This window comes from Mastacembelus armatus, chromosome 17, assembly GCF_900324485.2.
Source record: "Mastacembelus armatus chromosome 17, fMasArm1.2, whole genome shotgun sequence".
NCBI classification, from domain to species: Eukaryota; Metazoa; Chordata; class Actinopteri; order Synbranchiformes; family Mastacembelidae; genus Mastacembelus; species Mastacembelus armatus.
In genome coordinates this window covers 19,500,302-19,524,381 of record NC_046649.1, presented here as the reverse complement: position 1 = coordinate 19,524,381, position 24,080 = coordinate 19,500,302, and the positions used below count along the sequence as shown (strand labels likewise).

The following is a 24,080-nucleotide window of genomic DNA, read 5'->3' as shown; positions in this document are numbered from 1 at the left end:
TGTTTGACTTGTTTGTTTTGTAATTATGAAGTCTGTATCTTTTTATTACAGTATTATTAAGGTAACAAATATCAACATAAAAATTGCAGACCTGCCCTCACGATGATGACTCCCATAACTCATCATAACTTAGCATCTTATAATTACAGGAAACCAGAGGCAGATTTTGTTGTTGTGACATTTACCTGATAATTACAGTATGAGATTAAAGTGATTACCAGATAAGTTTCTTCATAATTTCAAAAGATTTTCATCATAGTTATCTTATTAAGAGCTTGAAATATTATTGTGATTAGGACTTTTGTATGTCATAATTTCACAATGTGGCTCTTAAATACACCAGAATCTGGATAAAACATTTTTCTCACTGTCGAATTTCTTCAGAGCTTCAACTAATTCAGTCAAATTCAGATCTTGTACTTATGTAATAAAAGTGTCTGGTACATGTGGGTTAATTCAGTCATAATTTTGAAATGCTGTCATAATTAAAAGATACAGAATTCAAAATTACAAGAAAACATCCCAATTTCTTTCCTTTGGTGAAGCTGTACACTCTTGTAGATACCTCTCTGACACTGATAGTATGAAGTTCCTGCTCTCTGCAAAGTGGGATGAAGCTCAACTGATGTATTTTAAATGCTGTAATGTCTGAAAACAGTTTGCATCATACAGGCTCAAGATTCAACTTTCTTTATTTGACTGCATCTACAACACACACTGCTGTGCACGGGCATGTGTTGAAAACATTTAGCGTGCTAGCTCTCACTCTGCAGTTTGCCGTGGTATCTCTCAGCTGTTGGTTTGGACTCATGTATCCCTCATTGCATGCGCTTCATAACAAGTGTTTTGCATTCTCCCCCCCCCCCACCCCCCAACCCCCACCCCCGATTCCCTCTCTTTGTTCCTCTTTGTGCTCCCGCCAGATGTTTCAGCCCATGATTTTGTTCATCCTCATTCTCGTTCTCTTCTCATCTCTCTCATACGCCGTCATCTTTAAGTTGGTCTTTCTCTTTGCGCTTTTCTTCGTACTCTAGTCCGTTTGTTCTTCTCCACACCGTGTAGTCTGTTAGTTAATTTACCCCCTCTGCTTATATTCTTCACCCATTTCTGTTTTGTTTTTTTTGTTCTTCCCACCCGTTTTTCTTTCCTTGACCCCTCACCCCGTTGTCTGTTGTCTTCTGTCTGTTTTGTCCTCAATCCACCTCACACATCTCCCCAAACACCATCACCATCACCACCACCACTACCTGCGCCCTGTGTCCTACACCTGTCACCCATCCCCTGTACCCTTTACACCCACCGTCCACACTCCTTCCCCACCTCCCCTTCCCCCCCTTTCCCACCCCACGTCACTCACAGTCCGGTCAGAGGGATGAGCTGGAGTGGCGTCTAGGACAGGAGCGAGGCGTGGAGCCCCAGAGCCAGAGCCAGGGTGGTGGCCAATCCCAGAGCAGGGGAGCCACGGGACTCACTAGGTACCACAGGCCCCTGGCTTTAAGAGCAGAGGTCAGTGCCTCCTCCCTCCTCCATCTCCCCTTCCACCTGTGGGACTGAATTAACACTGGCTCCACTGTGAACCCCGTCCAACGGCCTTCTGTGTAGAGTCTAAAGTACTAGTCAGGGCAGTTTTTGACCCGGATGCTCTTTTCTTCCGATTCCTCCATCACCAGTTGTTTTTTTTATGCCTTTACTGTAAATCAACAAAGCTGTAGTTTTCCAGGAGGAACAGCTGTCAAATACAGCTCCACAGGTCGAATGGACACTCCAAAAAAACCCAAAACTAACAAAAGCATGACATTGTTAACATACAGAACCATGCACAGCACTGAGCCATACTGATTAACATGCACAAGTCTGAGGTTTCCTAATCTGATACTGATTCCAATACATCAGCTCTTGGTATCTGCAATAACAATCACCAATCTAATACCCCTGGTTCTTAACTCAGTGTGAGCAGCTCATTGGAATCATTTTAACATGAGGCCCGTGCCCCATCATTAGGAACTGAATTTAGCTGATGACACTGATGAAAAGATGTTGATGAAGAAGCTGATTTTCAAATCAGTGCATCCTCACTAATAAAAGAAACACTTAGAAATACTCCACTGTCTGGCTTGTGAAGTTGTCTGCTCATGTACAAATATAAAATTAAAAAAAGATGTAGACTCAGCACAGAATTAGTGTTCTGGGGTTGATTTTTGGAGTGTTTGCATATTAACAAGCAAGACAAATTTGCTGAATGTCAGAGCAATAAATAACATTTACAGATACTAATTCTGGTTAATTATTGGTCTAATTATTCTGCTGAATTTGCAGATCTCACATCTCACTTCATTCGAAAGTGTTTTAAGTCTTTAGCCACATATATTTGGCCTGTTTTGAATGATTGGGGATTACATTTTCGTACACTTTCATAAAAGAATTGTTCTAATCAGAATGCCACTCAGTCCAGTTTGTGTAGTGTCACTTTTAGATACTGAACACAGTTTCACTCCATTCACTCACCCCACCTTTGCACTAAATATCCACTCTCACAGCCACTGACATTTATTTTCAACTTTAATTTAGCATTTTCGTCTTGCTTTTGTAATTTTTACCATATGCCCCTGGACGTTTTGTGAGTGATTTACTTCTTTGTAGAAGAAAATAGATTGTGTAGTAGTTCTGGGTCAAGTGAATCAGCCTGTATTGTACCAATATACGACACAGCAGTCCTGCACAGCTGGCTCAGACTGGCTCAAAACTCAAAAAGTAGCTGACATATTTGCTATAAATGTCTGCATGGTTCAGTTTTCAAAATCATTACTGATAAATTATATGACAATTGCCACTGCACTCATAGCTGAGTCTATATACTCCGTGATGCCCTTTGGCACCAGTTGAGCAAATGAAACATATGTAAAAGTGCAGCTTTCACACTCTGCAATCAGAGAGGCGAGTGGTAACGAAGCTGCTGCACACATCAGCACAGCTCTGTTAAATCCCTCAGTGACTCAGCTGTTTAATAAACCAGCTGTGTAATTCATAATCGCTGCACTGTGTTTGTTTTCATAGAGAAATTGTTTGCTGTTATGCAATGCAGAGCACTGGCAGAGGTGATGAGACACATAACTGTTACAGTTACCGTTACGGCACATGCATGTAGATTTCTTCTCGTCCCTGTGCCGCAGTGTAATCTGGGAGGTGAAATGAATCAATGTTAAAGCAGCTTGGATATGGCAGGATTAGTGCAGCACTGTAGGCCTGTGTGATTTGCATTTGACATTGGGCTGACAGGGAGGTGATCCAGGGTCAGTACACACTGAGCAGCTCAACTTACTGTTGCAGGGTACAGTAAAGGCCTGCACACAGGAATTATAAACTGCTGCATTTCCCAAATGTCAGTCTGCACTTTATGGGTTTTTTTTTTTTTTTTTTAAGAGGAAAACATGACTCAGGGATTTCTTGTAAACAAGGTGATGACTGAAGAACAATCATTACATTCAAAACCATAAACATCAGCATCTCATTTCCCTTAAGAACAGTTTTTTCACTAGTTCCTATTATAATTGCTGTATTTTTCATAAATGACTTTAATTAAGTGTATACTGGGAGACAATATCTGAAACAAGGCAATTAATAAAACTGCAGGAAGTTTCCAGACAAGAAATAGTCTGTCTCATAACCCTCTGTGTTGATTTTACACTTTGGTTTTTGTATTAATTTAGATAAAAAAGATATTATTAGTAAACCTTGTTTAGCTCAAGCTTTTGTTTCCTTTCCCAGAGACATGATAGACGTTTCCTTCTGTTTCCAGTCTAAATGCTAAGCTAAGCTAACTGGCTGCTGACAGCTACTGGGTGTTCAGCAGACAGACGCGAGATTGTTGCAGTCATCTCATCTGACTTACAGGAAAGACAGTGAATAAGCATATTTCTAAAAACGTCTGTCCGTTCCATTATGGTTTAAAAACTTATTTTGAGGTTTGATCAAAAAGCTTTGATGCTGCCAGATGAAGAAATACCTCAGCCTGAAATGTGCAGCATTAATTTATAATCATTTTCTAAGATGCAGCAGAGCCTGTTATGGATGATTTAAAGCCAGATCTCATTTGAGATTTTTTAGTGCTGCTTAGTGAAGTTTTAAAAGTAAAAAGTTATAAATATTATCAAGTGTAATCATCTCAAACATTAAAACAGAATGAGTGTGAGATGTCAAAATGTGATGTTACTGATCCAAAAAGCTGGTAAAGTAACTGTGCTTTGTGCTGTTGTGGGTTCAGCTCCGGGACACACCTGCCTCTGACATCCAGTTTCGTCTGGAACACGAACGAAGGCTGAGAGCAGTGACAGAGGAACGGGAGGCTGTTGTTTCTCTGTCTCAGGTACAACCCAGTCAGTCACACTATGTTTCAGTGTCTTTAACATGACCACATGCCCAGGAGTTTCACACTTCACTTACGCTGCTGAAATTTCAACACAATTTTGATTAAGGCCTGCAGCTTTAATATTCAGCGCAGTAATTTGTTTTAGATGAGAAGTTAATGTCTTCAATCTGACACAAGTTCCGTAAAATCCTTGTTTTCTTTTTGCAACATGCCAACCTGATATCTTTCATAGAAACAAGCTCAACATGTCATCTACTGTACTCCTACAAAATGACCCTCGCTTCTGTCCAGTATGTTTCTCAGTTTCTTTCCCAATTTCTTCTACAGCCAGAGGATGAGTGTTTACGTCTGGAGGCCCAGCGTGGAGGTCTGGAGCTGCAGGGGCTTCAGAGTCACGAGGTTCCCTGGGCTCAGGAGAGAGCCATGCTGCAACAAGAGGTTCGCCTGTTCAGACGCAACACCATCATCTTCTACATGAAGCTCAGGTGGATACTTATGCACTGGAGGCTCAGCTACAAGGACGACACTGGAGAGGGGACGGTGCACCCAGAGGTAAGTGGATGGGATGTTGTTTTTGAATGATTTACATCCCAGTGATCCATTTTACTGTGCATGGTTTCCACAGGTTTTCCTTTAATTATCCACTATCCACTATTTCTGTACCTGGTATAGAGCCACAGGAATTATGAGTAGAGATTCAATCGTCTCAGATTTTGGTAATCTTATTACTGTAATGTATTATATGTGCTATCAAAGGCTGCATGATATTTACTGCAAGTGAGACAAATAATTTTGATCTTATTCACTTTTCTGGTTCTTTTTGCTTGGTTCTTTTGTTGTCTACACTTTGTTCTTTAGAAATGATGTCAAATGTCAGAATAACCCTCAGTTATTTAAAACTAATGCAACAGTCCAGCAATAAACTGCCCTTCATCGAGGTGAAAATGTTCAAAGTTTGTTAACACTATTTTAGAGGCTGGAGATTGTGCTGCCGTTAAACTGTCCACGCATTATACTCACACTTGTCTTTATTATTCTGTCCAGCCCTGCATCAGTGCAGGTAGACTGCACACCTGTTGGATTAGACAACATTAGTTCTAGCTGGGTGAACGTAATAAACCGCTGACTGAGAGTATATTGAAAAACTAAAGATGTTGCATGTACTGTTCATGATACATTACAGTTCATTATTTGGAAGGGAAAGGGAAACTGTGACTCGTCCTGAATCACATTGAGGTGCGTTATTTCCCACCAGGGTGCAGGTACCGCTGCAGGACTGATTGATGGTCTATTAACTGGTTGCCTGGCTGATTGAGCTACTACATTTGTTGTTCAGCTTGTTGCTTCAGCAGTCGATGCTTCACCTTTTCTTATCTTCTTGGACTTCTGGTTGATTAAGCTCGTACTTTGTAAGATTCATGTATTGCTGGTTTGTGTGTGTTTATCAGGGGATGTTTAGATGATAAGCAGTCATATCTCTGTGCTGCACTTCCCCACTGATCACTGGGTAGTTTGGTTGGAGATTTTTTTTTTTTGTTGAATTTTCTGATAATAGAGATTGAGTTTTTGCGATTACTGATCTTCTCTCGGTTGCGATGGAAATCACTGCTCACACCGTCCAACCAGTTCCCTCTGTTTATACTAAACAAACCACTTCTGTTGTTAATAAAAACATAATACAGATCACTTTGTTTTGTTATATAACTGTGGTTTCAACAGAAATGAATTTCTTTTTATTTATCAGTTTATTCATACAGTGTGTTATCAGGAAAACTAATTTGTGTCTGCAGCTGGAGCAGCACTGAGGAGCCCACATGTACCGAGGCTGAATGTTACTAAATACGCCTGACTTCACATTGACCCCCGGCAGAACATTTTCTCTAGTCAGGTTTAATCTAAAAGCCTTTACTCACATTTACAGTCTCAATATGCCCAGATTAAGGAACAGAAAATGAAAAAATGCCTCTAAAGTAGAGGAAAGCACAAAAGAGAAGCCCAGTTCTAGTGTCCTTCCTTATGGACTCACAGACTTTGATAGTTGTTACGTATTAGTGAAATGGATGCTGTCACAACACGTGACAAACTGAACCATTCTCTCCTCTGTGAAACTGAACATCATCATCTTCATTAAGAAGGATTTACTGTGGGACAGTGGGAAGGCACCGCAATATTTTTACCTTTGTGTACCTGATAAAATGACAGGTGAGTGTATGAGCAAGCACAGTGTCCATCTCAAAGCAGGTACATGTTTATAATGTCATTTTAAGTGTGTTAACATTCAGTTTTTAGGGTTTAGGAAGGCGAATGGTTACCCTTACCAGTAACTCTTTAAACACACTAAATATTCTTTTACAGGGAGTAGCAGTACTGGTCGTTTCAGATGGACTGGTTAAATGTTTCCCTGCCCTTTACCTATTGCATGATGGGATAGTTTGGCTGAGTGAGAACATGTGACAGAATGTGTTTGTACAGAAAAAACTGAGTGCGTGAATTAAAACACAGCTTTTCATGGCTGGTACATCTGTTCCAGTTTGAGAAGTTGGAGGGCATCCCAGAGTTGGGAGTGATAATGGAGCAGGAGGAGGGGGAGCCGGATCGTGATGACAGGCTGTGTCAAACTCCAGGGAACATCATGGACCAGACACCCATCATCTCACTGCAGTCACCTGATCGACACCTGCAGCATCAAAGACAGGTACTCACAGTTATTGACATTCACTTGGCTGATGGGTGATAGGATGTAAAACCAAAATAAGCAGTTTGATATTTTTCAAACACGACTGTCCAACAGCTTGAAAATAGCTCATTATTTAGGTGACACTGGCCAAATTTTATTTCAGCATAAAGTTGTAGTGCAAAGAAATTAGGCATTAGATATATTTTCTCTAGTGAATTAGTGTATTGAGGGAATTTGGAGCTCTACCATAGCTATGCCTTTAATTATTTTTCTAACGAATGTTTGGCAGCCGTTCATTAGAGCTGTTTGGCAGTGGTATGCAGATGAGAATTATGACCCAGATATCTATTTAGACTAGAGGCAGAAATTATTTTGAGTACATCCAATTTCATGCATATTGTTCAAACGAAAACATGGCCTCTCAGTTATGGTGGAACGTGAAAAAACAGAATTGTGTTTGTGAGGCTGCTGCATGTTTCTACCAGGTACAGAGTTAAGTGTGTTGAGATCTGGTTTCTGAAAGTACATCAACATTTTGGGTGGGATGCATTATTAAGCAGCCCTAAGTGCTTTACTTTGTCTTGTGTTTTGATTTTTCCACATCAAGAATCTGATTTGTACAGTGACCGGATATTGCTGCTTTCCTCTGTGATCTGGTTTATGCTACAGGCTGTTAAACTTTATGCACAAGAGCAGAAATGCAGACTTGCTTTAGTAAGAGTTGTCCACATGGTTACTACAGCAGGCACAGATGATGGTTCCTGCAGTCACAGTGAGATAATAATATGTTAAGCCGGAAAGAGGTCATGGAAAGTTTTCAGTGAGGATTTGGAAAGACTTTAAGCATGTCGGCAGATTGTTGAGGGAAAAATCCTGATTCATTCATCCTGGAGCTGCCAGTGTCTCACATTGTTGGGCTGAGGTATATAAAAATACTGTAACTACTGTAGATGGGCCACGGCTCATGTGGACTTTCAGCACCCTTGGTGAGCTATATAGAATATGTAGAGTACAAATGTAAACAACAACAGTTAAATGAGGGTGTCACTACACCCTTATAGTTCTCAGCTTGTGAGATATATGTGCTGCATCCACTGTAGTCACTCTATGGCAGCCAGTCAGCGTCTTTATTATACTGATACTCATGTCAAGTCATATTCTTTATTTGTATTTGTATAGATTTATTTGTATGGCCACACAATGCATTTATCTGAGAAACAATAAATGTAAATAGAGCTTTTTTAACAAGCAAATCTAGAAATTAATTTGTAAGCTCGCTACAATAGATGCCGTGCTGCTAGTTTTACAGCTGCTGAAGGAGAACCTCCATCCTTGAGGATTTTCAGCAGGGAATCCATGAAGTAGGAAAATTCTGTTCTTCTTGAGGTCATAGAGTCAAAAACATACATATTCCTGCACAGGGCTAACATGCTCTGACCTTTTAGCACTTGAGATCATATTGTGGCCTCAGAGTGCTGCCGGTGCTGGTGTGATGCCTCCTTAACCTCCCAAGACCTGAGCTTTGGTTTGGCTTGCATTTTAGGTTTCTTCTAGCTATTTGGGGTTAGGTGGAACCAGTAAATATAACAACCAGATATTATCTTTGAACATGAAGCACTTTGTGTAATTTGTGTACAATCTTGATGTCAGTCATAGCATTTCGAATGAGATGTGTGTGTGTGTGTGTGTGTGTGTGAGTTTGGAGCTGGAGAAGTGTGGTATAAGTATTATGGTGCAGACAACGAAAAATGTGATGTCCACGTATGTGGACGCCAGGTCCTAGGAGGTTAATGCTTTACTGCCTGTCTTTGTGCAGTTTGGTGAGAACCGCCGGGTGCTGCAGGCTCTGCGGACGCTGCTGGAGGAATTTCGAGAGGAGCTGCGGGAGGAGGAGACACGGCGATGCCAACTACAGCAGTCCTACGCCAATGACAAAGCCGCCTGGGAGGTCAAGTGGGCAGAGATGAAGTGCCAGGTGGCCCAGGTACAGATGGCATCTCAGCGCCCGCCGTTAAAGGGACAGGACACAGTCTGGTTTAGAAAACTATTGGTGCAAGACGACAGTTAACATGTTGCCTCTCCTGTGGAAGAAATTCCACTTAGGGCAAACTGGTAACAAGTCAGATCATTTTCTCTTTTGACCAGTAATTTTAGTTCCTGTGTTGGGCCAAGTAGTGTAAAAGTGCAGCAAAGGAATAATACCCCTAAGTTGTTTCTTAATTCATACTGCATGTGACAAACAGTGGACATAATTCAGTCCATAATCACCCCTCAATTTAATTAGAAAGGGAAGGATGCCATCCAAGAAAAAATTGATGAATAATTTGTTTGGCATTATATTCTGTCGTTGTGCAAACAAATTAATTCAGCATTGTGTCTAATTGTTTGATGTGTACATTTATTACTGAGCTGAAGACAGCTGTTAAAGTACACTCCTTTATTCCTAATGACAGTGTAAATATTTGGTAGGCGATCTTCATCTTGGCTGATATGAATACATGAAAGCTGATACCAGTCATTTTGCACAGAGGCTGCTGACAGCTGGTTTTATCAGTTCATCAAAAATATTGAAATCTGCAATTGCAGGAAAGGCCTCCAAGATCATCAGTTTATTGTTTGTCCTGAATTCTTTTCATCAAACAGCATTTACACCATCATGGGACAGAAAGATGCTTCACTGACGCCCAGAAAAAGGTTTAAGGTTTCTTAAAACACCTTTATTAATTGTCTTTTGGCCACTTTTTTGCTCAAAAAACATCAAACACATTTTAATCTGATAGATTTATGACCAACATGTTAACCATGGTTGACACAGAAGACAAAGTTAGCAACTAGCTAGTGGACAGAGCCAAATATTCCCTTCCGGAGTTGGTAGAGACCAAAAACAGAGCTAAAAATGGGTGAACATTGGATTTAAATTTGCCAGCTGTCAGTAACATAATCCCAAAGAAAAACAACTGCTGGTTGTGTAAAGAAGCAGTTGTTTATTAACATGTTTTTCATATTAACTTAAAGATGATTGTCATTGTTCTGTTCACAGCCTGTTTCTGCTGCCCCCAAGTGGCCAAAAATGAGTAAAAAGTAAATGACATTTTATTGCAGATGTAAAGCTGTGTAACTGTCATGGAGAATGTTTTTTATTTTGGCGGTGGACAAAATACTGTTGAACACCCATTGTCCCAAACAGTTTGCAGTGAGATGAGGTGTATTTCTAGAGGTACAGGGGTGGCACAAAGAGATGTTGTCAATTTGAGGATACTGGATGTTTCACTTCTTGAACGCTGTAGATAACATTTGAAACCCATAGTGTCAGAGCAGCGTCTCTTCTCAGCTTTATCTGATAAAAAGGAAACTGCAGCTTTGGGAGCCAATTAAGAGGTTTGAGTTATAGAAGGGAGATTATCTTTTTAACCCACATGCTTTTGATCTGTGCAGCTTTTACATGGTTTATAAACATCCACAGAGCAGAGGTCGCTGAGTGCCTCAGTACGAGCTAATTTACTTAGCTTTATCTGATAACACCACGTTAAGACCTTTGCTTGCTGAGCTGTGCTTTGTTCTGATTAAAACTTCAGAAATATGCCTCAAGTTTGCTCTTTTTTATGTGTGACTTTTACAGAGCCCATTAGAGCAGAGCAGAGTTGCAGTCTATGTGTTTATATGTGTATTGTATTGTGTCTGCAGATGGTGATAATGTTGTGAATCACTGTTAACAGATATTAATATCATTGCTCAGGCTGCCTCATGTGTCATGCTCTGGTTTGGTCACTTGTCACTCCTAAGTTAACTGGCTATATTTATAATGTCTTACGTCTTGGCTCTCAGCATTGGGTCAGCAGTTATTACTGTACATGCCATCCTGTCCGGGATGTAATCGGGCAGCTTTAAAGCCCAATATAAAAGTAGACAGGGCAGACATTTGTGAATGGGAGTTATGTAGGCTTGATGTTTGAAGGAAGCCTTGACTTCACACAGCTTCAGACTGTGGTTTGTAGCGTTATGTTGTAGAACCGAAGGCCATCTGAAGATTAGAAAGCTCTGATCTTCCACAGTGGCTTCCCTCTTGTCTTCATGGCTTTGAAGATTTCTACAGCACATGTGAAACGTCCCTCCTCCACATTGTGGTTTGAAATATATATTTGTAAGGGCAGCCCTCACTCAAGTTATAGCTGTGTCTCTGTCAGCTGGAAAACAAATACCAATACTTTGACACCTTTTTGTCATCTCATATGTATCATATGTAAAAATTTCTAACACAACCATTAGAATATTATAATGTACAGTTAAATAATGTTTAATAAAGACCCCTGTGTCTTTGATGTGTGACCAGTTGGAGGAGGAAGCACAAAGCAAGGTGCGAGGTGAAGCTCAGGGTGATGAAGGGGAGCCAGTGGGAGACCCCGAGCGGGCCTTGAAAAAGGAGCGTGAGGAGCACAAGCGTCTGCTGGCCGAGAGCCACAACACCTCCCTGGACCTCCGCTGGAAGCTGCAGCACGGGGAGAAGAGTTGGAGCCGCGAGAGGACCGAGCTCGTGGAGCGCTTCGAGCGGGAGCGGCAGGAATGGAACAGCAACATAAGAGAGCTCCACCGCAAGATGGAGCGGGTAAGTATAGGATCTTAAGAAAGATCTTAAGAAAAAAAATGAAAACATTAAGAGGGTTAAAGCCAGAAATCCCACTAAAACAAGGCAAGGTCCATTTATGTTTTGGAGCTTTCGATCACATCAATAATCCTCAGTTTTCATGGAATTGCAAATGTTAAAGCCACTTTAAAGGCTCGTCGAAAACAGTAGATGACAAAGTCTGAAAGTCTGACACTCAAAGATATGTTAATGAAACACATTTAATAATCCTATACAACAAAAAATCCCAGGTTTTGATAAGTGACTTGTAATATTTCCTCTTCTGTGTTTAGTGTCATCTGGAGCAGCTGCTTGTTAAACTCTGTATGAATGTGTGTGTTGTGAGTATGTTTTCAAATTGATGTGAGAGATCACCCAACACCGTTATCTTCTCTGTCATCTGGTAGAATTGTCAAGGCAAGATAAAATAAATACTGATGATTACTAAATAATTGATGCCCTTTGTGAGATTTAATTAAACCAACGGCAGCACGATTGAGTCTGATGATCAGAGCAGAGAGTAGGAACGAGCCCTGGTTAATGTAAAAACAGTGTGAAAGTATTAACATGTAAAGCAGGGAAAGGACACCATGTTTACCAGCTCAGAAGAAAAACTGCTGATGCACTGGTGAATGGAGACACATAGCAAGAAGTAGAACTGCATTATTCAGCAGTGGTGCAGTAGACTACAATATACAGGTCACCAAGTGAACTGTGCAGAATGACAGGATAAAAATGAATGGCTGATGTTGACTGTTCTACTTTAACCTCAAACATGAGGTGACAAATCTGTCACTCTCTGTGCAGATGCAGAGAGAGCTGAACACCCACCGAGGCGAGGGCATCGACGTCAAAGACGGCAGCTTGGGCAACAGAGGCGTGTTCTCTCCTCAGGACAGTCCCTGCAACGCCCCCCGATCCCCTCGCTCTCCACGCTCCCCCTGTACATCCACCCCAGTCCCACCACCCCCCACTCGCTCCCACTCAGACTCTGAGGCCATGCTGGAGCACCAGGGGGCTGCAATGAGGCTCAAAGGCCCAACGGAGAACCTGTTCCTGGATGCATTATCGCTGGACCCCCTGAGCGGTGTGGAGGTCCCTCCACCCTCCAGACTGGAGAGTGAGAAAAGGTTCCCCTGCATGAAGGAGGTAACACACATGACACTCTTGTTAAGACATGTCATTTTTGTTAATGTAGCATTAAACCAAGGTGCTTAACAAAATAAGTACAGTTTGTTGCACAACAAGGAAATCAGAGGCACATCTTTGGCACTCTGGTGATCTAGTGTCACAATGAAAGTGACATTATAGTAAAATTCAACTATTTAATTCATTGCCATAAAATTTGGTACACATGCTCATTGTCTCCCTGTTCAATGTTAACTTTTGATTTTATCTAGCACCAACATCACACCAGAACTGTGCTGTGGTGTAAAACCCAATCCAACCTCAGGATGTTCTTTTCACCTCAGCTGCATTTTGCTTCAGTCAAAAGTTAATGAATGTGTAAACATTGTGTTAACCCATCTCAACGCTCCTGCCTCTGTACCAACACTGAACCATATCAGCCTCCTGAAGTATTTTCAGTGAAGGACTTAACAGCTCCACATAAGCATAAAATGTCCATAAAATGTATCCCCAAAAGCTTGGCAAAGTAGTTTATATTCAAATACTTCCACTGTGGGGAGAAAATGAGTATTACTGCAGCTGCTGAGACGGACACCTCTTCTTCTTGATGGAAATTTATCTGAATGAAAATTTTCATTTAAACAGTCAATTTAAACCATATTTTAATTTGACACATAAAAACCTCAAATTAATTCTTTAGTATCTCTGTTGTTATTATCCAAAAGAAGCATCTAAATCTAAACTGTGTTGCTCATCATAGTTTTAGTATAGCTTGATTTCCTTAGACCATACTGCTTCAGTTTGCTCCTGAAGTCGCTGTCTGTATTTAAATCGTTTTACACTGGACCCTTTTCCAGATGATCAGATTCCATCTGCTGTGTTTCAGGCCCTGAATGAGATTTCAGAGAGAGAAGGTGCTCCTGAGTACCCAGAGGAGGAGATGAGTGGCGGGAGTCTTCTCAGGTAACTTGTATGAAAAAGCTTTGAGTGAAACTAAATTTAAAGAGTGTTTTAATTTATGCATTTTAATACATGTCGGCTGCAAAGACATCACCAAGAACTGGTCTGACTGGCTACAGATTATCCAGTCCTGCTGCATTTGTGTTGCTCATCAGACCCTCAGGAAAATGATTCTTTTAACTGTTACTTGACGTGACAGTGGGTTTCCCCCTGGTGTTTTTTCTGTGAGAGTTTGTCATATGGTGAGGAAGTGATCCAGCTCACTATGCTCATGAATAATTCAGTCAGTTTTAAAACACTGAAAGGCAATGTGATGCTTTACAGAAAAATATACAGGTGCATTTAGGATTTTTTCTGCAGTTGGAATAGAAAGAAGAAGGATCATAATTGGGTAATGTTGAAGGTGATGTTGGTTAACTGTGTGTTAACTGTGTGTGTGTGTGTGTGTGTGTCCAGAGCCAAGTCTGTGTGCTCCATGAGTGACTTCCAGCGGCTAATGGACAGCTCACCGTTCCTACCTGACAAGACTCGCCACGGTGATCGGGGCCAAGATGATGTCACCCCACCTCTGTCTCCAGACGACCTTAAGTATATTGAGGAGTTTAACAATAAGGGCTGGGATTTCCCATCATCCACCTCTGGCCCGGGTCCTGCCCGGGAGGTATGGACAGACAAAACAACAGAGGTCCGTGGAGGAGAGCCCATTCCTGATCCATTCCAGCCAGCTTCCTGGTTCCTCACCACCAGCGCCACCCTAACCACCAGCACCCTGAGCAGCCCTGAGCACTGCCACAAGTCCCCACTGAGGGGCAATGGAGCAGGGGTGACAGGGGTGGGAGTGGAGCACTATGGGATGCACATCCTCCACAGCCCCACCAGACATGGGGCAGCCGAGCACCCTACTGCCCAAGACCCAGATTACCTGTACGGCAAGGGGACCAAAGCAAGGGGTGGCACAGAGGCTGGCATGGGTGCCAGCGGGCCGGATGATGTGTTCAGCAGTGGGAGGTGGCCATGTGGGCTTCTGGAGGGTGGGGGTCTGAGGACTTCTCCGAGTCAATCTCCTATTTGTCCCACGGTGGGCTTTGCCTCCTCTCTAGAGCTTCAGCTTTCCAGAAACATGAGTGATGACATGAAGGAGGTGGCCATCTCTGTGAGGAACGCCATCCGCTCTCCGCAAGGGCCTGTGGTCCGGGACACCGCCTGCCAGACGAATGGATTCACCACACGGGGCACTCAGACCACCCAGACCATCAGTGTGGGTCTGCAGACAGACTTGCTGAGGAACCTGACCAGCAGCCCCCACCGCTGCCTCACCCCAAAAGGTGGCGGCACACCCATCTCTTCCCCATCGCGCAGCCTGAGGAAGGTGCAGTATTCCCCTGTTATCCAGAGCAAGTTTGAGCGACCCTGCTGCTCACCAAAATACGGCTCACCCAAACTTCAGCGCAAACTGTCCACGTCCAACAAGACTGAGCTACCTAATACCAGCCGTGCTCCCACCCCCACCACACCCCAGAAGGGCAACAGCGAATCAGCGTGGGCCCGCTCCACCACCACTCGCGACAGCCCCGTGCACACCACCATCAACGACGGCCTTTCCAGCCTCTTCAACATCATCGACCACACCCCTGTGTACGACTCCATGCAGAAGTTCAACAAGTCACCTAGTCGCTCACGCCCCACACCAACCTCCACCACTGAGCCTAGCCCTGCTCACGGGGCTGTTGCCACAGACCCCAGGAATGTGCAGGATTGCTTGCGGACTACTCGTGGGCGCTCACCCAGCCCTGTGCAGCTGATAGTGGAGACACAGGGGGACAAAAACCCAGAGGTGGTGAGCATAAGGCAGGACTTGTCAGCTCCCCCGGGGTACACACTGGCTGAGAATGCAGCTCGCATCCTTAACAAGAAGCTGCAGGAGCAGAGTGTTAGAGAGGAGAGGAGGCTGCAGGCTGGAGGACAGAGCAGCCAAGGTAGAGACAGCAGCAGACAGGCCGACTCAGACAGAGGACAGTCTGGATGTATGGAGGTAAATATACAGCCGCACTGGATTCATCGCTTCATCATTCATTTGATCTGGGGCCCATGTTTTATGACAAAATGATATTTATGACTATGCCTTGGATTTTCCTTGTAACAGTTAAAGACAAACCTTAACGTATCTCTGGTTTATCAGAAAAGAGCTAACCAAGTAACCAGCTGCATTATATTTATGCATGGTCACTAAAATGTTCATGCTTTTTTCTCAGATCAAAATCACTGATTGATGCAATGGTAATGTTAAAATATTTAACCTTCCTCATTAATGCTGAACTTTCCTTCAGAGACTCTTAAAGGTTTTTTCTTTATTTTCCTCTGCATTGTAGTGACCGCGTTGTGTCCTTGTACTTTGGCTTTTATTTCTGTGCTTTAACTATCACTAAGGCCCGACTGAATTATTTCTCACGTGTCCTATAATTGGAGAAGTGAATTAATTATCTCACATTTGTGATCTGTATGTGATTGCAGTTAAAGAACTGCAGAATTAATTATATTCATTCAACCTCTTTTATTGTTCAACCTGAAGTGAGTCCAGTATTTAAAGTGTTTGATTTTCCACATACCAAACTAATTTTACTGAAATCAGTCGGGCCCATTTCACCACCCATTCAGCTGATGTGTTGGAAAAATAAATGATCCATCCAACTGTCTTTCTGGTCATGTTTAAATGATAAAACAGAAAGAATATGTCATTCACTGGACTGTATGTACTGGTAAAAGTTCTCCACATATAGATTAAAAGCTCAGAAAAAGTGTCTACTCCAGACACTGTGGAATTAAAACCATTACATGCACACTAAGCAACATAGACACATGTATACCAATTAATATGTCCACTAACATCAAGGTGCCACCAGCTGCTGTTCACTAAGCTGCAGAACAGACAGTGAGTCTTATATGTGATTTTTTTTTTAATATTGGAGTCTATCTCCTGCAGTCAAGTGATGCAGTGACTTCTGTGGATAATGGTTGCAGCTTGAGCAGAACAAAATAATTGATTGCAATGGTACATAAGCACACAATATGTCCCTATTGTAATATATATATGGTAGATATCTATAAAGAGAAAGAGATCTAGGGATGACTAATATTTTATATTTGTACAATAGTTTTGCTGTTTTGTATCTGAAAAAAAATGCAAAAAGGAGAAATATTAAAGGATCCTCTACAAACTAGTTGAATTTGCAATCGGACAAATTAGAAAATAACTTTGGTTTAGGAATGGGTGATATGAATCAAACCTTATATCATGATCTGGGTAATTTAATTTGATTGTTGTGATATATATCATGACACAGTAAATGTTCTGGAAATTCAATTAGGAAACAATTTTTAGGGAGGGGATCAGATGCAAATGCCTATTTTTAGCTAATTCACTTGAATTAGGGCTGCAGAGATTTACTGTTTTGAATACAGTCTATAGTTAATGTCGTAGCTCAGAAGCAGGATGGGATGGAAGGAGTAAAGCGCAATAACAAGCATTTTATGGTCCAGCAGCTGCAATGAAAATAGAGTACCTTTAAAGGTGCTATGTGTAAAATGTGAAAGATTTAGTGGCATCTAGTGGTGTGGTTGTAGACTGCAACCTTTTAAGTACCCCTCACACCCCCCCACCCCACCCTGTTTCCATGCTTAAGGGATGGTATGATAGCTGTCACCTTTTAAACAAAACATGATTCCCTATCTAGAACCTAGTGTTTGGTTTGTTCATTCTGGGCTCCTGTAGAAATATGTTTGCACTACATGGCTGCCTCCATGAAAGGAGACCTGCCCCCTATGGAGATTTAAAAGGCTCATTCCAGGATTAAGAAAATGCAGTGCTGTTATTTTCCAGTGATTACACTTATGACAACGTATTTGTGAATACTATAACTATTCCACAGTGATTGTTTTGCATTAGTTTTAGCCTGATGTTACTAATAAACCACCTTAAAACACTAACAGGGATCATCCTCCCCCTGAGTACATCTGATAGTTTTGCACCTAAATAAAATTCATGCAGGACTTCTTCTAACTCTGCACCTCGGAGGTTGTTTTCATTCAATTAACATGTGGTCCCAGTCTTTATGCTAAGCTAAGCTAACTAGCTAGTGCTTCCAGTTTTATACGTAATAGATAGAAATGAGAGGAGTTAATTGATTATTAAAAGTGTTGGTGATGTAGTTTCTGATGAATGACTAATTGATTAATTGAACATATATTGCAGCCCTAGAGTTAATTAAATACATGTTTAATCCTTGAGGTAGAAATCTCTACTATCTGCACCAAGGTCATCGTCCCCTCAGATCAAACGTTTTTCCAGGTCTAAGGTGAATGGGTGTGTGCTCACTGCTCTGTGTCTGGTCTGCAGGCTGAAATCAGCCACCTCATTCTCCTGGTCAACCTCACTGCTTGTGATATGTCAGAATTACCATGTATCTCTTCGTCTTCGCCCGATTTTACAGATTAACATTTCCCGCTCTATCTCCCCCTCTCCTCCCCCTTCTCTCCTCTCCTGTGGGCTTTATCTCTCCCTCCTCCCCTCTGTCCGCTGTGCCCTGATCCAGAACCACACTGTCATACTAACAACTCCTTGGGGACTCTAACTCTGCTTGTCTCCTGGATGTAAGTTCCTCTTCCTCTATGACCTTTGGCGGTGGGTTCACCAACCACATGGACCTCTCACCTCACGCCCTGCAGACCTCCCCCTTTCTCACCCGATTCATCAGTGCATGCTTCACAGGACAGCACAGTGACAGTGTGTGAAGCCATCGGAGTAGTGTCCAAAAGTTGTGCGACAGCCATGCATCTGTTTTTTCGTGTAATGTGCGCATGCTCAGTTTATTTGGTATAAAACATCTGTTTTGTTAAAGGACCATACTGGTGTTTTTGCATGTTTAAGTCCATTAACCATAAATCACATCTACTGTTTTCAAATACCATACCATACATTTTTAGATTTTTCTTAAACTTTTTCACTAGTGTGGTATGAAAAGCAACTTTAAGGGATTTGCATGAGATTTGTAAAAAATATATATATATATATAACAAACATTTATCAAGATTGTTTTGGTGAAGAGCAGCAATGTTTTGATAATTCTTATTGCTGAGGATCACCTTCATACATTATAGTCACATTTCAACCCAAATTTCATACAAATTTTAACAGAATTATCAAAAAACAGTAAAAGAAAAATTGAATTAATGAGTATACACCCAGAAACAGTTGGTGACAACTGTTCTGCTGTTAAATCATTGCAGAAGAGGGGAAAACAACACGATGTAATCAAAAGAGCATCAGTTAAATTAACAAAATGATGTAATAAATGGAAATATGGGGTTTATGTCTGTTTAACATGTTGTTAAGCAACATTCATTACTCCATATACAGGGAAGTCTTTAAAGTTATAGTTTGGCATTACCCAGTATGCATTAGCTGAGCTCACTATGACTGCTAACTTTGGCTGGGCTTGTTCCTAGCAGGCAGTGTAGTTTTATTTATGTAGTACATTTTATTATGTCATACTACGCAATTTATTAAAACGAGCTACCTACTAGATTATTATTTAAGCAGCAAGTTGATTGTCATACCATACAGAAAAGACATAAAACCAGTTTGGCGGTAATGTAAATTATTTATGATTTGTCATTTATGTGATAGATCCTATAAAACCACTGGTATGGTTCTTTAAAGCAAACTCAGTCATCACATTGTGTTTTGATTACTGGTTGTGTCACATAATGATATTTGAACAAAAAAGTGGACCAGTGAACATGACACAAAAATGACTCTTCAGGATGTTTCACACATTCCTCAGCACAGGTTGATTGTTTTTGGCTGCACACGGCCTTATCGGGATTATTCTAACGTTGTGTTTCTACCAGGTCCTCCTCTTTATGTCACCACCTGTGCGACTGGATGGACTGTAGTGTTTTCTTGTGATGTTTTACTTTTCCATACAGTGCTATCTCTCCTCTTCTTACAGTTCTCCCCTCACACACTAACCAGATCTTTCAAAGATTAACCGATGAAGACGACTGCTAACACTCATCACTTCCTGCTCATTCTCACCTCTCTTGGTTGTGTGTGATTTCTGTTGGAAATGACCTGAATGTTCTGGTACATTTTGCATGCTTCAAGGAAAAATCTACCTTCACATACATTTTCTACATGTTCTATTCTCCCGGTGTGATACTGTTTTATTGGGAGAAAGTGCCAGGACTGAGTTGTCTGATAGTTCCTCTTCCTTTTAGAAAGCCAGTATATTTATTGCTGTCATAGTACCCTGTGGCAGTGCTAAACACTACATTGTCAAAGTGTTTTAAGGTGGATTTGTCCTTCAAAGCCTTGACTGATGCATTAGGGTCGATGTGAATGTGTTCCAGTTGCTGTTTTCAGTAGCCACCCCTGTATACTGACTTCCTGTACACATTTCTAGTGCATGATCTGTGGTATGATCAGATGTATTAGCATCACATAGGAAATCTTGTGTTAACCCACAAACCTCCCATTAAACCATAGCCTGTCTGTATTTCCGATGTGTACACGAACCATCCGCTGTATTCATAAACACATGATTTATTGATGAAGATGTCTATGTGGGGCTGATGCCTCCGATTCATCTTCTGAATTGTTTTTCTGCCAGTTCAGGAGGACTTCCTGCAGGTTGTGTAGCACATCACTCACTGGTGGAGTCATCTGTACATCTGTCTGACTTATGTTTCCTTTAGTTCATCCTCTCATGCCTCTGCAATCTGACTGCTGTATATTTTTAGCAAAACTAAATTGTTGCTTTGCCCGCTCGTTCTGCCAAAATCTAGCGCCTGGAGATGGGCTATTTATAAATTAGGCCAGTGGTGTGATGCCCCGGTGTGATCATTCACCCGATCAAACTGACATCATTATGATGGGGAAGGAAAAACTCTCCCACAGACACTTCACTCTTCTTTTTGCCCTCTTTTCCTCACGTTTTATTTTTTATCCAGGGGACAGATGCATAAAGCTCTTTGTTGTTCTGACACCATTCACATGTGCATGTCTCACAGCACAAATATGCATACACAAATTTGTGTACACCTCAAATGACACCTGTAGTGCATCCTTTTTCATAAAAGATCATTTTCTGTCTTCAAAGTGGACCACTTGTCCATTTTTATGTTTATACATCTGGACCCTGCTCAAACTTCTCTGACTTTCTTTCATTCATGTTTCTAAGTTAAAATCTGTCATCACGACCCTTCTTCCTCTGTGCCGACCGGCTGCAGACCCCTCGTTGCTCTCCTGTCTTTCTGACAGCTTCTTGTAATTGGCAGGACCTGCCTCGCTCTCCAGTGGCTCCGCCCCTGGACTCCTGCTTCCTGAGACCGGCCCGCCCGGCCAACCGCAGACCCCCCTCGCGCTGGGCTGCCCGCTCCCCCTCCTCCTCCCCCAAGTGGAGCGAGGCCTCGAAGAGGAGGTTCACCTTTCCGCCACCGGGACACTGGAAGACCATCCTGGATGGTGAGGAGCCAGCATGAGGCCGCCCTCTACCTCCTCTCACCTTCCTCCACCTCAGCCTAAAAAGACCCAGTACCTCAGACACTCCCCCCCAAATCTAGAGACTCAAAACAGATGGAGCCTGAATGGGGGGGTTGGGATCCACACAGTAGCACCAGCTGACCATTGAGGAACCAGAACTTCTGGAATGTACTGTAACATCATTAAAAATAAGACATAAAAACTACATTTCCATAAGAGGTGCCTGCACACACCTGAGTTGCTCATCACCCCAAGTGTGTATATTCTGAACCTTTTTTAGGTGAAAACTGTAGGTCAGCTGTTGCATCTGTATGAAGTTTACTCCATTTTTCCTCCTCTGTTTACACTTTTTTTACTTTCTTTCCTGCATCACTTCATGCTGAAGCTATTCTTTTTTTATTAGAAAGTAGATTCGTTTCTTATTTTTGATTCTTTGAAGCTTGAGTTTTCTGTTTAGTTCCAAGTAGAGGAAAGACAACACAGGCAAACAAAAAACAACTTCTGCTTCACCGGGTCTGAAGCAGAAACACATGATGTCATTTCTGATGTTCTTATTTATTTCTACATTGGGATGAATGTTTGGTTCTGTAAACATAGAAGATAGGTGACAACAAAACGAATAACTTTATGCATATTTGGAAGGCAGTTGTACAGATAGTCAAAATATTTGCATGCCTTTTGAACACTAGCACTTTAGTGCATGTACATATGAGCTCTAGTCACTTGTGATCACTCAGCTCTACTGTGGGGAAAAATTGTCGTGGTGGGAACTCCTGAGCTGTTGTTTTTGTTGTCACATGATTTGCATTGATTAAAATAAGAACTGTTTTTAAGTAAATAATTGTACCTACCAGACTGTCTTTGTACAGTTGTTACTATTGGATATGAATTACTTTTTTCTTTTGACAGGATAAAGGGACAAAAATATGAATGTTTTAAATGGACAGTATGTGGAAAAGTCTAATGAGCTACAGTATACTCTTATGTAAATAGTAAATGGTAATAAATATGAATGTGTATTTACAAGATTTGTGTGGAATTTCATCTGTTGTTGGTCATGTTTTATCTCATTATGACACAGGTTAGATACAGCTTATGATAGATTATATGCTCTTTCATTAGACCTGAGTTTGTGTTCTTGGCAGACTGGTCCTGAGTGTGTGTGTGTGTGGTGTGTGTGTGTGGATTACAGTGCAGACCACAGGATTACAGTGGGTCAGGGGGGACAAAGACACACACAGTCAATGTGAATAAGAAGATTGTGTCCTCCCAGAAGTCAAATCCTCTTGCATCACAGTCATACATGTGCTACCTCGCTCATGTTTCCCAGCTTGGCACGCAACATAGAGCAGTAATAAAACCCTGGGAATGTTTGTCTGGTCTGACAAACAAATCAAAAGATCAGGTCTATTACTTACCCCTGTGTTGTGTTATTTTCATTGGTGGGAAGTAACTAAGTATATTTAATCAGTACTGTACTTGTGTATTTCCATTTTATGACTTCAACTTTACAACATAAGAATAATAATAAAATGGAATAGAAAGGTGTGAATAATGCCTGATTTTCCAATAAATAATGCACAGTCCAGCTGAGGTTCAACAATGCTAACACTTTAGACTTCTATGTGCAAAAGCAGCAGTGAACAAAACAATCAATATTTATTAATTTTTCAACTTTTGACAGGTGAGCAGAAAATGTGGTACCACCAGCATTAAATGTTTAAATTTCAAACATTGACGTTTAATGTTGAACTTCATGCTTTTATTGGCTTTAAGGGAGAGGATGTGATGGTGAGGGACAGGGAGATAAAGAGATAGAAGCAGAGAGCTGAAGGCCTCTGTATACAAAGTTATAGCGATGAATAATTGATGCTGCACACTGGAAGCTGCTGATGGCACCGAGCAGGTCAGCTGAGGGAAGAAAAGGAAGATGCTTTTACGTCTGTCTGCCCTGAGAGAAACCCACAACTACTAAATAATTTACACCAGTCCTGAAGTCCCTGCTAACAAACACTCTCTCTCACACACACACACACACACACTGTTGTTCTCTAAAGACAAGACTCTGCTTTAGTGCCTGATGATGGCTGCAGCAGGAAGGGTGTGACCTTTCTGTAAAACAGAAGTAGATAGAATAACAGAAGAAATACAGTAAATACAGTAAATAACAAAAAGGAAAATGTCATATGTCACCCTAAAGTTTTTTTTTCTTTTTAGCTAAACTGCGTAAAACTTTGAATGTCTAATTTCCTGCTGTATTAAACCACCTGTGCTTTTTGTATATTTGGTCTAAAATGACTGTGACTGAAAAAGATAAAAACAACAGCCATGTTTTCCTCTCTGGCTGTGATGAATAATAAGGTGGCGGCTGTCTGGACGTCTCTGTTAAGTTTTTTGGATTAGTTTTCCCTTGTGTTCCCAAATCTCAGTGTGTTTGACTAAACAGATGAGACTGGCGTTACGTTTTATCTTTCACCTTGTTTTGTGGAGTTTTGCAGCTGCTGTCTGCTGACTCGACTAAGTTTGAACACTGGGGATCAGTTTAAAGGGTTTAAATCCAGTGGGTATCTCTCCCACAAATCAATTTGAGGTCACTCTTAACGACTGACAGATGTGTTTCACTTGCAGATGTGTTCAAAGAGATGTTGTTGAAGATAGATTCATGTTGCACAAAGCAGGATTTTCATCCAGAAATGAACTGTTGCGATTCATTAAATCACCTGAAATGAAGCTTCCTACAAAAGACTTATTGCACCTGAAACTGGTAACAGATTACAGACCAAAACTC

The 24,080-nt window shown here is 41.5% G+C and overlaps 1 protein-coding gene across 3 annotated transcripts in view; it reads left to right on the top strand.

The window, feature by feature from the left end:
• Positions 1 to 22,231, top strand: part of mtcl1 (microtubule crosslinking factor 1) — a 49,425-nt gene extending 27,194 nt beyond the window's left edge. Inside the window, exons 6-16 of one of the 3 annotated variants that reach the window (XM_026314584.1) lie at positions 1,360 to 1,506; positions 4,262 to 4,363; positions 4,694 to 4,918; positions 6,897 to 7,061; positions 8,860 to 9,027; positions 11,374 to 11,646; positions 12,472 to 12,813; positions 13,679 to 13,755; positions 14,209 to 15,784; positions 16,005 to 16,029; positions 21,088 to 21,195. In XM_026314584.1, coding sequence (XP_026170369.1) covers positions 1,360 to 1,506; positions 4,262 to 4,363; positions 4,694 to 4,918; positions 6,897 to 7,061; positions 8,860 to 9,027; positions 11,374 to 11,646; positions 12,472 to 12,813; positions 13,679 to 13,755; positions 14,209 to 15,784; positions 16,005 to 16,022 — 3,093 coding nt within the window. In that variant the 3' untranslated portion in view covers positions 16,023 to 16,029; positions 21,088 to 21,195. Of the gene's footprint in view, positions 1 to 1,359; positions 1,507 to 4,261; positions 4,364 to 4,693; positions 4,919 to 6,896; positions 7,062 to 8,859; positions 9,028 to 11,373; positions 11,647 to 12,471; positions 12,814 to 13,678; positions 13,756 to 14,208; positions 15,785 to 16,004; positions 16,030 to 21,087 lie in introns of all 3 variants that reach the window. The other 2 variants (XM_026314582.1, XM_026314583.1) reach the window with 2 other exon arrangements.
• The last annotated feature ends 1,849 nt before the right edge of the window (positions 22,232 to 24,080 follow it).